Here is a 15,023-nt window from a genome sequence, read left to right as displayed (position 1 = left end):
CAAACTGTTGCTAGTATTATATGACTTTTAAAAACATCTAGAAAATATAATTATATATGATTAGTTTAAAAATTATAGATCACTTGGGGCTGGGGTTGTGGCTCAGTGGTAGAGCATTCATCTAGCACATGCAAGGCCCTGGGTTCTATCCTCAGAACCACATAAAAATAAATAAGTAAAATAAAGGTATTGTGTCCAACTACAACTAAAAAATATTTTAAAAAATTATAGATCATATAAATAATATTTTAAAAAATTATAGATCACTAAACACTATGGGGGTGATAGTTCAGATCATCTCTTAAGATCTTTTTGGCTCTGATGTTTACTGATTGATCCAAGGACTCCTTCATTCATTCAATCAACAAATACTTACTGAGCACCTGCCGTGTACCAGGCCCAGCACTGTTTTAGGCATTGGAATATTCTGATGGTTACTCATGGATCTCTGCCCTTATGGAACCAATATTGTAGGAGGGAGAGAAAGGCAATAAATAACAGCCATAATAATGAGAAAATGTAGAGATAGGTAAAGGGAATTGGTTGCTGTGGTTGGAAGGTGTCACATGATGTAGGCTTCACTGAAGACATTTCAGCAGAGACTTGAAGATGATGGAGTTAGTCATGGGACTCTCTGGGGAATGAGCAAGCAAAAAAGTCTAACACTACGGGTATGCCTGGAAATTTGGAGAAACAGGCAGGCCAGTGTGACTGCAGTTAACTGCGTGTGGTGGGAGGAGATCAGAGCAACCCTTCATAAGCCACCACAAGGAATTTGGTATTTACCTTTGAAGAGGTGACCAGGCTTTGCTGAGATTTAAACAGAAGGGTTTCATGGTCTGACTTACAGTTTTGAGGATCACTCTGCTGCTGCGTGGATAATAGGTATGAATGCAGGAAATGTGAGAGGTGAGAAGGCTGTTGCAATATTCAGGTGAGAGATGATGGGTGCGCTCCTGCCAGGAGAGCTCCAGGAGAAGGATTCCCAGTTGCGAAGGCAGATTTGAGGTGGGTGTGAGGAAAGAGAATTAGGAAGATGAAATGTTGTCTGTGACCCAGATGGAGAAGATGCAGGCAAGTCAGGCTTATAGATAAAGTTCAGTTTTGGTAACAGCAGCTTTGAGATGTCTGTCATACATTCAAGCAGAGATGTTGAGTGGAGAGTTAGAGGTAAGAGTCTGTTTGTAAATGTGGAATTGTCTGCATATGGATGGTATTTAACTCCCTGAGTCTGAATGAGATTTGAGTTTAAACTGAGAACACAGGAGGTCTGCGACTGAGCCCAGGTACTTCAGTGTTAGAAGGTGAGGGAGAAATAGCCAGTGAAGAAAACTGAGAAAGCCCAACCAGCAAAGCAGTTGGACCAAAACTCTAATAATGCATAAATGGATTAGTGAATCTACTAATGGGTACATGGATGGGCTTATTTGGAAACACAGATGATTTATCTATGGTAAGAGGTAGAAAAGCCACGTTAAGTGGGTGGAGAGTCTCATTTCCAATGGCTTCATTTTTCTTATGAAAATAAGGAAAAAAAAGATCATCAGTTTCAAGTGCAGACAGGGGAGCAGGTGCTAGGGGCTTTTGGGAATAGGAGTGGGGGTGAAGCAGTCAGCTAGAAGGGCAAGCAAGACTGGGGAATGTGGTGCCAGGTGGCCGTAGAGGGCCACTTTAGAATCGTAGTCACAAATATAAAATGTGACCATCCATGGTCAATTCCAATTTTTAAATAACTCTACCAAGAATAGATTCACTGTTCCCAATAACAAAAGTAATACATTTGGGTGTGATCTACCTTTATTTTTAAAAATAACTTTCTATTGATATGTAAAATATAGTTATAGGTAAGCAAGTTTTGGTAATCAACCCTGAAAGTTAAGAGGGCCCTCTAGTTTTCTTCACAGAGATTACTGGCCTATAAGCTGTAACCATTCTGTGCAGAATGCACAGGGTAAAAGAATGTAAGGTGGCATTTCTTCCCTTATGGGAGGGGAGATGACTTGCCAGCATTTCCTGGGTGTTGGGCCTGGAACCCCAGACCTCCAGGTTGGCATAGAGTCATGTGAACCCAGAGCAAGTGCACTGATTCAGACTCCTCTGGTGTCTGGTGGATGCAGTGGTCTGTCCTTACAGGACGATGTAGCGTCCTCTCTGGCTCTCTGTGGTCAGGACCTCCCCAGTGTGTGAGTTCTACCAAGGACCCTGTGCTCTTCCTGGAGGCCATTGGAGGCTGATACAATCACTCTGGCTCTGTTCTTGCTTTTCAGGGTTGGGGAGCTGAGTATCATCGCCAGGATGTCACGAGCACCCCCTGTTGGATTGAGATTCACCTTCATGGACCACTGCAGTGGTTGGACAAGGTTCTGACTCAGATGGGATCCCCGCATAACCCCATTTCTTCAGTGTCTTAACAGTTATGTCTTAAGCTTCATTGCTATAGAATAGATGCTATTGCAGGCAGTGGCTTATATCATTTTAGATTTGCAACTAACCCAAGTTTCTAAATACATGTGTAAATACATATAATATATACTATACATATTTTTTATCACCATTTGTTTTGTGCTACCTAGTTAACCTGGGGCCTGTACAGTGTGATTGGAAAAGCAGGGTTTTCAGTCCCATGCTACTTCTTTTGTGGGAGAAAACAAATGAAAGGTAACAGTATCAGCAACATGTGAGGCCTTTGATGGAACCCAGGCAACTCAGCATGTCATATGGCCGAACAGAACAGCTTCATATGGCCAAAGTCAGGTTTTGGTAGTACTAGAGCAAACAACACTTTTAGACAAAGCCAAAACCAGGCAATTAAAACCATATGGGTTAAATGATCTCACTTTTAGTGCTATTGGCAAGGGGAAAAATGATTTAAGTTTGTACAAGGAATTATGTGAGGTAAGCCACAGCTATTTTATTTCTGCTGGACTATTGTGCTGATTTCAATGGTACATTTTAAATCAATTTAAACCATGATTAGAAAAGAGAGAAACTGTGAAGCCAAGAATCATATTGCCTCAACCTACCACTGTAAAAAACAAAAACAAATGAGTCCAGTAAGGGAAAATAAATAAGAAAGTTGCACGGAATGCACTATAATCCCAATTGTGTAGTCCAGAATTTAGTCCAAGAACCACCCAACAAGACCCCTGGTTTCCATGTTGGAAATCAGGTTCTGGTCTTCCTAGTGATTCAACTTCTGAGTCTGTTGTTGTGTGTGACACTGCCATGTGTTAAGTCCCGTGCAGAGAAGCAGCAACATCAAAGGGTTAAACAGGGAATCATAACATTTACTCACATTCCCACATTAAAGCTTCTATTTCAGGGAAACCTTCTGCTACATTATCCTGCCGGTTGGCAGATTTAACTATTTACAGATTATTGAAATAATAGTAATAGCTCTGAAGACATCTAGACACAATGTTGGATGAAGTTTATAAATTAATTACCTTTGTGCCTATATTGACTAAATTATCGACTGTTTACATCTGGTAGCCTCTTCTAAAGCTAGTTTCCTACTTGGAAATAACTTCACAAGTAAGGATAATTTCATATATGGTCATATAATTTTGTGAGAACAGTGGTACAGAATAACAGGACATCTTTTAAAATATACCTAATATTAAAAACATATTCTTCTTTGGATGATAAAGGGAAATTTTTAGATATTTGCCACCCACAAAACACCACATTGCTTGGAAAAATATTTCAAACCCTCTTAAAAATGTTTAAGTTAACATGGAAGTTATGCTCGTAACAGACAGCACTTCAGTAATCCAGGAGATTGTTTCATTTAGGCATTCTATCTAGCATTAGTGCACATGTAGCTGTTTCTCATTAAATTGTAGTCAAGATAGAAATGATCATGTGAAAAAGATATGAGTGAGCTGCTATTTTCACCTCTTATAATGACTAGTATTATATAATAGAAACTCCATATATATAATAGAAAGTAATTATTCCATTTTACATTAAAACTAGATGGCCCATTTAGTGTTTAGAAAACCCATAGTTCATTGGTTCATCAACTCTGTATTGTTCACCTATATGTGCCAGGTACAATGTCAGGTACTATGGAATTAAAGGCAGACGAGACAGTCCCAACCTTTGTGGAGCAGAGAGTCTAATAGTAAAGTCTTTGCATAGACGTTTGCATTTTCATGTTTCAGAACATGTTTTTTTTTTTGTTTTAGAACAAAACGTGAACTTCCTTTTGGTTAAAAAAGTGTAACTGATTTTTTATTATCTCTATTTTGAAATAGGCACTTGCCTCCCCATTTTCTAATCATTCCCCCATTTTCCCTTCTTGGAGAGGTCAATACTTATGGTGGGTCTCATATTAGTACCATTCTATGGGGGAACATTAAGAATACATAGCTTTTGCTATTAATATCAAACACAGTTTTCTTGATCTTCCCACAAGTTGTCAAACTCATCCTCTTGTAACCCATACCTTTACAGAATTAATCAGCAGTAATGGCTTATAAATGACATTTACAAGACCAAGAATATAAACATTTCCATGCAGTTTTAGGAAACTAGGACAACTTATTGCAGTGCACCTGAACTTTTTCAGTGAAAAATAAATTATGAAATCGGCACGTATCACCCAAACGTCACACCAAAAGCCTTTATTAGGATATTTGTAAAACTCAGAATTGAGAATTGATAAGTAAACCCTCTGTTTATTGTAATGGTCACATTTTAATCAACTTTTTTTTCTTTTGCTGCTAAGAGTTCCCAAAAATTGTAATTTAGTGTTTAATTTTAGACTTCTCGGTGTGGTCATTTAGCATTCATTCTGTGAGTTAGAAAAGCCAAAAAATTGAATATAATTTTTTTATAGGATAGTGAACAAAGTGGACAGGGTAGGCCTTTGAATACATCACCGCCACCGTCATGTTTCAGGTTGCAATAGACAAAGATCATGAGACAGAGAACAGTAACATCTAGGCCTGCTCACAAGAAAGCCAGTATTTTTTATTGTCTGTTAAAAAGGAGATGTGAAAAGTTTGTTTTAGCTAGATGATATGTTAATAGCTACCAGGGCTTTGGAACCAAAAAGATGTCACTTTTTAACACATATACTTGATATGTTATTTTTTTATACTCAGCATAAATCAGGAAAAGTTGGCCAACTGCTAGCATTTAGGATCCTTTTTTTATTCTCTCCTGTGGATGTGGATATTCCCATAACAGCAAACAACAACAGTAACCAAAGCATCTTATAAATATACTTGGTAGACATTAAGCTCCTAACTTTGTGTCCCAAATATTTGGTATATACATTCAATAAATAAATAATCAGAATATAACATGCATTCCAAATTGTCATTCCTATTATGATTTAACAGCTGAACTGTATGAGAAGGTTAGGTGATCCTGGCACATGTTAAAGATAAGTTCCAATGAATGTAAGACACACCAACAAAAAAAGAAACTATCTCTACTTGAGTGGAGCAACACTTTTGATTATAATAACCTTGGCCTCGATTATCCTTCAAATCATACTTATATTGTCATCTGATTGTTTATAATAAAGAATACTGTACCCGATATGTCTTTTCGCTCATTTTTCCTACAAATCTCATACAAGGATTCACTGCACATGGACCTATAGCTTCCTAAAACAATTCGTCTCAAACTGTTCTATTTTGAAAGTGGGATATTAAAAAATTCACCATGCTGTCTAGAAATTAGGTGGTGGTTCTGAATTAAGCATCTTGGGATGACTGGCATTGAGAATAGAATCTTGGGGCTGGGGCTATAGCTCAGTGGCAGAGCGCTTGCCTAGCATGCATGAGGCACTGGGTTTGATCCTCAGCACCATATAAAAATAAACAAAATAAAGGCATTCTGTCCATCTGCAACTACAAAAAAATTTTTAAAAGATTCTTGAAGATATTTTGTAGAAATTTTATAGATGATATACAGATGTTGCTCAATTTATGATGGAGTTATACCAAAAAACCCCTAAGGTGTTGTAAGTGAAAAATGCATTTAATACACCTAATCTAAAACCAAAATCCTCCATTTAGCAGCACAGCACACTGTGGAGTATTGTTTGTTCCCTAGAGATCATGTGACTGGGAGTTGTGGCTTGCTCCTGCTGCTTAGCATTGCAAGAGTTTCATACTGCCTCTAACTGGCCAGGGAAAAGGGCTAACTTCAAAATCTGAAGTGTGATTTTTTTTTTCAGAATACATATTGTTTTCACACCATTTTAAAGTTGAAAAATCATGAAAAATAATTCAAACCATTGTAAACCTGGGACCATTTATACATAGAAGGATTTTTTTCGGGTTAGTAGCAAATATTAAGCAATATACAATGTATAGGAAAGAATGATGAATTTTACTATTATAAACATCTTTACAATGCTATACATTGCCTATTAAAAAGATGCTAAGGAGACCTGGCGCTGTGGCACACACCTGTAATCCCAGTGGCTCAGGAGGAGGCTGAGACAAAAGGATCGAGAGTTCAAAGCCAGCCTCAGCAAAATTGAGGTGCTAAGCAACTCAGAGGGACCCTGTCTCTAAATAAAATAGAAAATAGGGCTGAGGATGTGGCTCAGTGGTTGAGTGCCCCTGAGTTCAATCCCACAAAAAAGCTAAAGAAAGGATAATGAGGAAAAACTTAAGATGAAATCCATATCTAAAAATATAATTTTTAAAATCCCTCCATATAAATTTCCATGTAGTCTTCAAAGACAGGAGGAAAAATCTAAATATTTTGTAGATATTTCTAAAAGAGTAACTTTCTTATTAACTTGATCAGGAATTTTCAATTTTTTTTAAAGCACTGGAACCCTTTATTCAAAAGAAATATTTTGTGAAACCCTAAAACATTAATGTTGAAAGACAAGTCATGCAGGTTCAGAAACAGGTGGGGATCATGAAACTTTAGGTTTAAGTTTTTGGAGGACGGGGGATATAGCTCAGTGGTAAAACACTGGATTAGCATGGGCCAGGTTCTGGGTTCAATCTTCAGTACGAAGAAAGAAAAAATGGTAAACCTGTTTCTGGAGAGCAGGAATGGCTTCTCTGTTCCTGTATCTCCATAGTTCCTGACCCTGTTCTTGCAACTAATATTTGGCTTTCAAACACACCTTCTCAAACATATCTTTTAAAATACACCATGGTGTAGACATAAAATACTGTCCTTAAACATATCCCATCTTACAGAAGTAATATTTTCATCATCCTAGAAACTTCCATATATTCATTCATCAGATTGCTTTTATGCAGCTGGTACAATGATAATAAACTTTCTACCTTTAAGGAGCTTACCACTTTGTGAAGGAAGATAAATATGTAAATCATTAAAATTCAGTTTGCTATCACCTATGATAGGCTGCTGGGGGGATCGGAGGAGTGACATCTTCTTCAGGCCTAGGCTGATTCAACTTCTCTTCCTGCCATCAGTTCCCTTAGCAAGTCACCCCAGACATTCATAAGCCAGGGTAGGTGATTGGCCTCTGTGCTCCCATAATAATTAAGCCCATTAATGGTTAGTTATCTGTTCCTGTGCCACATTGTTTATTTGTACATCTCTCTATCAGCTGGGAGATTTTTTTTTTTTTTTTGATACGAAGGGCACTTAACCACTGAGCCACATTCCCAGACATTTTTAGTTTTTATTTTGAGACAAGGTTTTGCCAAGTTGCTTCGAGCTTTACTAAATTGCTGCTGAGGCTAGCTTTGAACTTGTGACCCTCCTGCCTCAGCCTCCTGAGCCCCTTGGATTATAGGTGTGCAGCTGGGAGGTTTTGAGGGTTGGGTTTGCATCTACTCATTTTCAGCATTTTCCAACTTTGGTTAGAAAGATATTTGGGGCATCTAAAGGCAGAAATGGTATTTGTTTCCCATTCCCTTTTTAAAAAAATTGGTAAAGTATTGGATTTCTCACCTTCAAAATAATAATAATTGCAAATCTCCAATATATGTCAATTGACTATGCACAGCAGGTCATCAGGTAAGTCTGCTTATGATTCAGTTTGAAAATAGTTCTTCAGCTACACATCAATAGCAGAAGTTTTGACAACTCTAAACTGGCTTATTCTAAGTGTTTATTCTCAAAATATGAATCTGAAGATAGCAAGAAGCACCAGGAACTCTGATGTTGCATCGCTGAGTTAACAAAAAGATCTTGTTGATTTTAAAATTTACTTCCTCATGGTCACCAATGGCTCCATAATTTGCATGCATCTGATAAAAATGTTAGCTGTGACCTCAGAATTACACTAGTAATAAAATGAAAAGTTGTGTTAAAATGGAGCAAATATAATGAAAATTATATTCAGTTTGGCTTTTCAGTAAGAAACTATTCAGACCTGCAACGTGTTATTTAGAGATAATTCTTGCAAGTGGCAGGCTAACTTTATAATTTAGAAAGAAAAAAAAAAAACCTCAAATTATCAGAATAAGCCACTGATGTGTACAAAAACAATTTTAAGAATTCCAAACATCAAGTTATAAAGGTATTTTGTTAATTCTGATGCCATGAAACAGTTTAATCTGTATTTTCTTATGTATATTTAGTTTTCAGACTAAACATGATACCATCTTACAATTCATTTGTTAACAAATTTGGTTTTCTTGACAAAATTACTTTTAAAAGAGTTAAATATAATTCATCACTATGTGAATGTTAAAAGTAAATCATCACTAAGTGAATGTTAAAAGTAAATTTTATCTCAATATAATGTACAATAGCTCAACTTATGATCTTTTGGCTTTACAATTGTGTGAAAGCCATAGCATTCAGCTAAAACTTGGATTTGCAGTAGTTTGCATATGCAGACTAGCAATATGTAGCTTGCTGCTCTCTGGTGATGCTGGGCAGCAGCAGAGAGATGCAGGTCCAACTCAGTCACATGATTATTGGAAAACAATGGACACTCTACACATTACTGTGTTTCTAAGCTATAATGTTCCATATGTGTTATGGTTTGGATATGAGGTGTCCCCTAAAAGCTCATGTTTGAGACAATGCAAGGTTTGGAGGAGAAATGATTGGGTTATAGCCTTAACTTAATCAGCAAATTAATCCCTGGTGGGATTAACTGAGTGGTAACTGGAGGCAGGTGAGTTGTGGCTGGAGGAAGTTGTTCATTGGGGGTGTGGCTATGGGGTATATATTTTGTATCTGGTGAATGGAATCTCTCTCTCTCTGCTTTCTGATCACCATGTAAGCTGCTTCCCTCTGCCACACTTTTCTACCATAATGTTCTGCCTCACCTTGCATGCCAAGGAATGGAGCCTGTTGTCTATGGATTGAGACCTCTAAAGTCGTGAGCTCCTAAATAAACCTTTCTTCCTCTACAGTTGTTCTGGTTGGGTCTTTTAGTCATAGCAGTGAAATAGCTGACTAAAACAATAGGTTAGAGGTATTAAATGCATTTTTTACTTAAGATATTTTCAACTTGCAATGGGTTTATCAGGATGGAACCCTATTGTAGGTCAAGGAGCATCTGCACATTTAAATGATTATAATGTATGTTTAAAAGATTTTGATATTTAGGAAAATGTCTCACTTAAAATCATTTTTTGCGTGTGTGCATATTGCATTATAAGAGTTCTTCAGGTTTTAAATATGATTTCCTTATCAGATCAATGATTTGCAAATGTTTCCACCCATTCTATAGGTTAACTTTGTACTCTCTTGATAGTGTCATTTATTTTTTGTACATTGTGAAAAAAGGTTAAATTTATTAGATTTTTTTTCCTGAGGGAGTTTATTACATTATAGATACTATGAAAAAGGTTTGGAAACAAAAGTTGGCAAAACTGGTATTTGTTTCTCCTGGTGTGGCATAAAAAGGAAATATAAAGCTTGGTTTTGAAGAACTACAGAGGCTTCTTCAATTATTGAAGGAGTAGAAAATAACTCAAAGTAGTAGAAAGAACTTAGGTGAAATAGAGTGATCCTTTGGCATTATATCATATAAATAATTCACAATGGCTTAAAATAAAGGAGAGGTAGAAATAGGCAGGAGTTTGGAGGTAAAGTTCCTGCATACTAAACCGAGACTTCAGGACAACACATTCTTAAATCTGTAATGACAAATCAAAGTTGTGCTACTATTTAGTTAAAAAGCAAGAGTATTGCCAAGCATGATAAAATCCCCTTCGGGATCATACCTCAGGAAAGCTACAAATTGCTTTGGAAAATAGCTCTCCATATTTGGGAGTTTGAGGCTCCAAATTGTTCTGCTGCTTATAAGTTTTACAGTTAAAAGCTGGTTGAGGTTTAGAAAGAGCTGGTTGAGGTTTAGAAAGCTTTGGTGAAGAGAAAAGGATACTAAGTGTACCATAAATACTACATATTCTGTATTATTAGAGGAAATGCCTTTTGACTGAAAAAAGGATGCAATCAATCCTCTTATGTTCAATTATAATTTTTTAAAAATACTTTTTAGTTATACATGGATACAATATCTTTATATTTTTATGTGGTGCTGGGGATCAAACCCAGTGCATCACACTTGTAAGGCAAGCACTCTGCCACTGAGCCACAACCCCAGCCCCATCAATTATAATTATTATAGCATCGAATTCAGTTCATCAGCTTTTTACATTGGATAAATTTTTCTTTTAGATAAGAGAAGCAAGAGATTCTAAGCAGTGCTTGCTTAGAACCTGATGAGTACCAGCCCCTCTCGCCGCCACCTCTTGAAAACTTGTATTAATTTCCTATTCCCTGCTGTATAAGAGGTACCACAAATTTAGTGACTTCAGACAACATTCTCTTTCAATTCTGGAGGGCATAAGTCTGAAATCAGTATCACTGATCCAATGTCAAGGTGTTGGTATGGATGGTTCTTTCTGGAGACTCTGGGAGAGAATCCATTTTCTTCTTTTCTCTAGCTTTTGGATTTGGTAAGCTGCCTGCATTTCCTTGGCTGGTGAAGCTTTTCTTGAATCCCTTCAACTTGCTTCTGTCACCACAGCTACTTCATCTTCTTTAGGCAAATATTCCTGTTCATGCCTCTTTTTTTTTTTTTTGGTGGAGGGGACCAGGGATTAAACTTAGGGGCATTTGACCACTAAGCCACATCCCTAGCCCTATTTTGTATTGTATTTAGAGACAGGGTCTCACTGAGTTGTGATTCTCCTGCCTCAGCCTCCTGAGCTGCTAGGATTACAGGTGTGCACCACCATGCCCTGCTCTGTGCCTGCCTCTTACAAGGGCATTTGGGATTATGTTTAGAACTCACCTAGATATTCAATCTAATCTCTCTATCTCAAGATCTTCAATTTAATCACCTCTGCAAAGTCCCTTTTGCCATATAAAGTAACAGCCACCAATTACAGGAATTAGTAAATATCTACCTTTGAGTGCTGGTATTCACAAGGACACATTAGTTTACTTTGCTTCTCAATAAGAGCCACTAACTATTGGTGTTAAAGATAAAATTATTAGATTGTGTCCATTGTTCTGCTCTTAGGTCATTCTCATAGTCAGCTGTCCAATAAACCTAGGTTTCTGAACTATTAACTGCAGAACTGTGGTAGATTTTACTTTAGTGACCTCCAGTGAACCACACATCCTGGTATTCTTGGCTGCTTACAGTAGTACTCTGGGTTAGTTATGTGACCTGATTTGGCCAATGGCATGTTAGCAAATACCAAGCAGAAGTTTGGTAAGTGCTGGCACTGTGGCTTGTCCTTTTAGGAACAAGTCCCCATATAAGAATCTTGGCTAGACTACTGAGTGAAGACATGTCTATGAACAGAGGCTCTAAAGCAGGGGCCAGAAGATACCCTAAGTGGCCCAACAGTAAATGTTTTTGATTCTGTAGCCTGTGTGGGCTCTTTGATTATCTCAAGCACTCAATTTTGCCACTGTAGTACAAAGCAGACATAAATAATAAACAAGTATGATTTGTTTCAATAAAATTTATCAATGCAGAAATTTAAGTTTCTGTAACTTTTGCACATCACAAAAATTAAAAAGAAATTAGAGGGCTGGGGTTGTGGCTCAGTGGTAGAGTGCTTGCCTAGAATGTGTGATCTCCAGCACCACATAAAACAAACTGAATAAACAAAATAAAAGCATTTAAGAAACAAGAAACCCTACAGTGCATTATGATTGTTATTCTAGTTTTGATTAGTATTCTGGTTCAATTTGCTATGCCTATACATCAGCTTTTTAAGAGATTTATATTAAAAATGTATCTATTTAAATATTGTAAAAACTAGTTTTACCAAATACCAAAAATGTAAAAACTACTGCTTATGGCAGTACAAAAACTATTGTTTGGATTTGCCTAGGGGCCTTTGGATTACTACATCGTTCTATGTAGGTTTGAAAGGCCACCTTGGATGTTCCAGTCACAGCTACATTCCCAAGCCACATTGTGCCCCCTCACGTGACATTCCAAGAAAGATTACAAGAACTTCTTAGCTAGGCTCAGCAAACATATATCATTGTGAACCAAAAACTATGAACAAGCAAACAAAAACAAAAGTCACTTTAGGCCACTATGCTTTGGAGGGCGTGTTAGAAAACTGAAACAGTAGTCGTGATTCTATCAGATATGTGGAATATTGATGAAACTTTGCTTTTTGTTAATCAAGAGGTCTCAGTAAGAGCAGCTTATCACAAAATATAGGCATGACTATGTGAAAATATCTATCTACACAAGCCAGGTGTGGTACTGTGTACCTGTAGTCCCAGATATTTGGGAGGCCGAGGGAGGAGGACTGCTTGAGCATAAAAGATCGGGGCCAGTCTAGGCAACATAGTGAGAACCCCAACTCTTAAAAAAAATTTTTTAAATAAAACTCTACAATGCATTATGATCAATATCTACTTTTGATCAGTATCCTCATTCAATTTGTTCTGCCTATATAGCAGCTATTTAAAAGAATCCTGTTCAAAATACCTATTACTCTCGTTCATATTATATAGGAAGAATTGCCATTTTGGTTGCTAGAAATAAGTTCATCCATTCCTGTCTCCTATTACAATGCATCTCCTAGCAAGGGCACCATGTAGGAAGGACATTGGCTCAGGACATTGCTATTCTTGCTGCTGCTGTTCTTTTCATGGTCATTGCATTGGTGGTCCTGGCATCTGACCTTCAGTGGGCTGGTCTGAGCTGCTCTGACAGTCAGAAAGCCCCCCAACTACCCTTCCAAAGTGAGTCCCTAAGAATGAGTTCAAAATTCTTGATGCCCTTCAGAATGGGTAGTGCTTGTGTGGGCAGGGGCCCAATTGCTAACAAAGCAGGAAATATTCAGAGAAGTGAGATATTGGATAAACTTTATGACGCCAATGTCTGGCACTAGTAAGCAAAGAACAAACTTTATTTTGCCAAGAACAAACTTGATTCTTTATTGCTGGCACAAAGAGGCAAACAAGAAATAGAACAGACATGGGAAACACAGTAACATCATCTCTCATCAGAGAAGTATGGGGACACTCAGGTAAGAGATTGATTTTTCTTAGACAGGCATTTTCCTGGCTCTAGGGTCCACTAATTAGGACAAGAGAAAGGTATGATGTACATACCATGAGGGATAGTTAGAAAAGGCCACTTTTGGAAGCATAATAGGAGCTTGGAAACAGGGTCTCTGAACACGACCCCACTAAAAGCAAACTGAAGTTTCCATATTAAGACAATCTTGGCTGATCTTGGGAAACATGGATCTAATACCTGGGGGTTCCCTTATTTTCTGAAGGGAAATACTGCTGTGACAATGACTTTCACTAGTCCCCATGAGTTTTCTGCAGATGTATATCTAATCGATATGACAGCGCAAGTATAGGTTTGCATGCAAAATTTAATACAATCATATTACCCTAATATATGGCAATAAATTTTTGTGGAAATATTTTATATTAACTGATATACTAATATTAACATATATTATTAGCTTTTCAAAGACAACCAGTATAAAATTTTATTAGTGATGTCTGTGATCTTCACTTTGAGAACAGTAGATCATTTAAGGTGCAACTACAGGAGGAAAACAAACAGAAAATCCTTCCAGTCATAATTTATTTGGTTGTTTTCATCTGATTTCTGTTTTTGTTTTCATGCTGCTTATACTCTTCAGTCCTCTTATTCCCAAGTTAACAAATAGCTCATGAAAACCAGCATCTGTTCTTATTGAATACATCCTAAGAAAAGCCATGTGCTTTTGTTACTAGGGTAAAGTTATGAAGAGGAGAGACCTATTTATACTGCTGTAGTAGACAATAACAAGAAAAGCTCATTTCTAATACTTTAGAATAATACAAATGATTATTTGAAATACTGTATGATAAGGATAATAGGGGTAAATAGCCCATCTCTTAACTGAAAGGTGAGATCAACTTACCTAATTATTAAATATGTCAAATATTTTCATTGAATGTTTAAGAAAACACTTGGTGACTTCAAACTCCATAACAGCAGCATTTAACCCAGACATTTTTCTATGTGAGGCAAGTCTGTTAGACAAATGATAGTTTGGCCCATTTTCAATACTATTGCTATGTGAGCACAGGATTTAACGTAACCACAGTATCAGCTGTTACGAGTATAATACTCATATACTCATTGTCCACCTAGAGCATTGGTTGTTGTTAAGGATAACATTCATTTTCTTGGCTAAAGAAAGAAATGAGGGAGTAATGTGATAAAGAGTACTAAAATTTCCATATTAATTAGTTATATATACTAAAGGAATTAGGACTATTTGTCAATATCCATATTAATTATATTTTCTAATTCTAGAAAAGGGAATGGGAAATTATAAGTCAGGGATCATTTCAAAGATACTAAATTGAGACTTTTTAAAGCAAGACTAGAAACCCTGAAGCCCTAAAAGAAATGTTGCACACATTGAGAAATATAAAAATTTGAAACTGTTATGGCAAAACACAATACACAAAAGTAAACTTTAGATTTGGGAAATGGGATAAAAATGGCAAAGGGTTCATTTTCAAAATGTTTATCAGACTTTATGTGCATTGAGTAGGAAAAGAGAGCCTAATGGAAAAGTGGGCATAAACTATGACAAGACAATTCA

General features: G+C 36.9%; 1 protein-coding gene across 4 annotated transcripts in view; it reads left to right on the top strand.

Annotated features, from left to right (window-relative positions):
- The window catches only part of Smad9 (SMAD family member 9), a 68,370-nt gene extending 62,817 nt beyond the window's left edge, over positions 1–5,553 (top strand). For all 4 annotated transcript variants that reach the window (XM_046454213.2, XM_046454212.2, XM_046454214.2 and 1 more), the window contains one exon: positions 2,268–5,553. In XM_046454213.2, coding sequence (XP_046310169.1) covers positions 2,268–2,411 — 144 coding nt within the window. In that variant the 3' untranslated portion in view covers positions 2,412–5,553. The remainder of the gene's footprint in view (positions 1–2,267) is intronic.
- Positions 5,554–15,023: the final 9,470 nt, after the last annotated feature.

The sequence above is a fragment of the Marmota monax genome, unplaced genomic scaffold (assembly GCF_021218885.2).
Source record: "Marmota monax isolate L192 unplaced genomic scaffold, Marmota_monax_Labrador192_F-V1.1 WCK01_AAM20220418_F8-fsc00011, whole genome shotgun sequence".
NCBI classification, from domain to species: domain Eukaryota; kingdom Metazoa; phylum Chordata; class Mammalia; order Rodentia; family Sciuridae; genus Marmota; species Marmota monax.
Note: the sequence above shows the minus strand (reverse complement) of the source record. Positions and strands in the feature narration are given on the sequence as shown.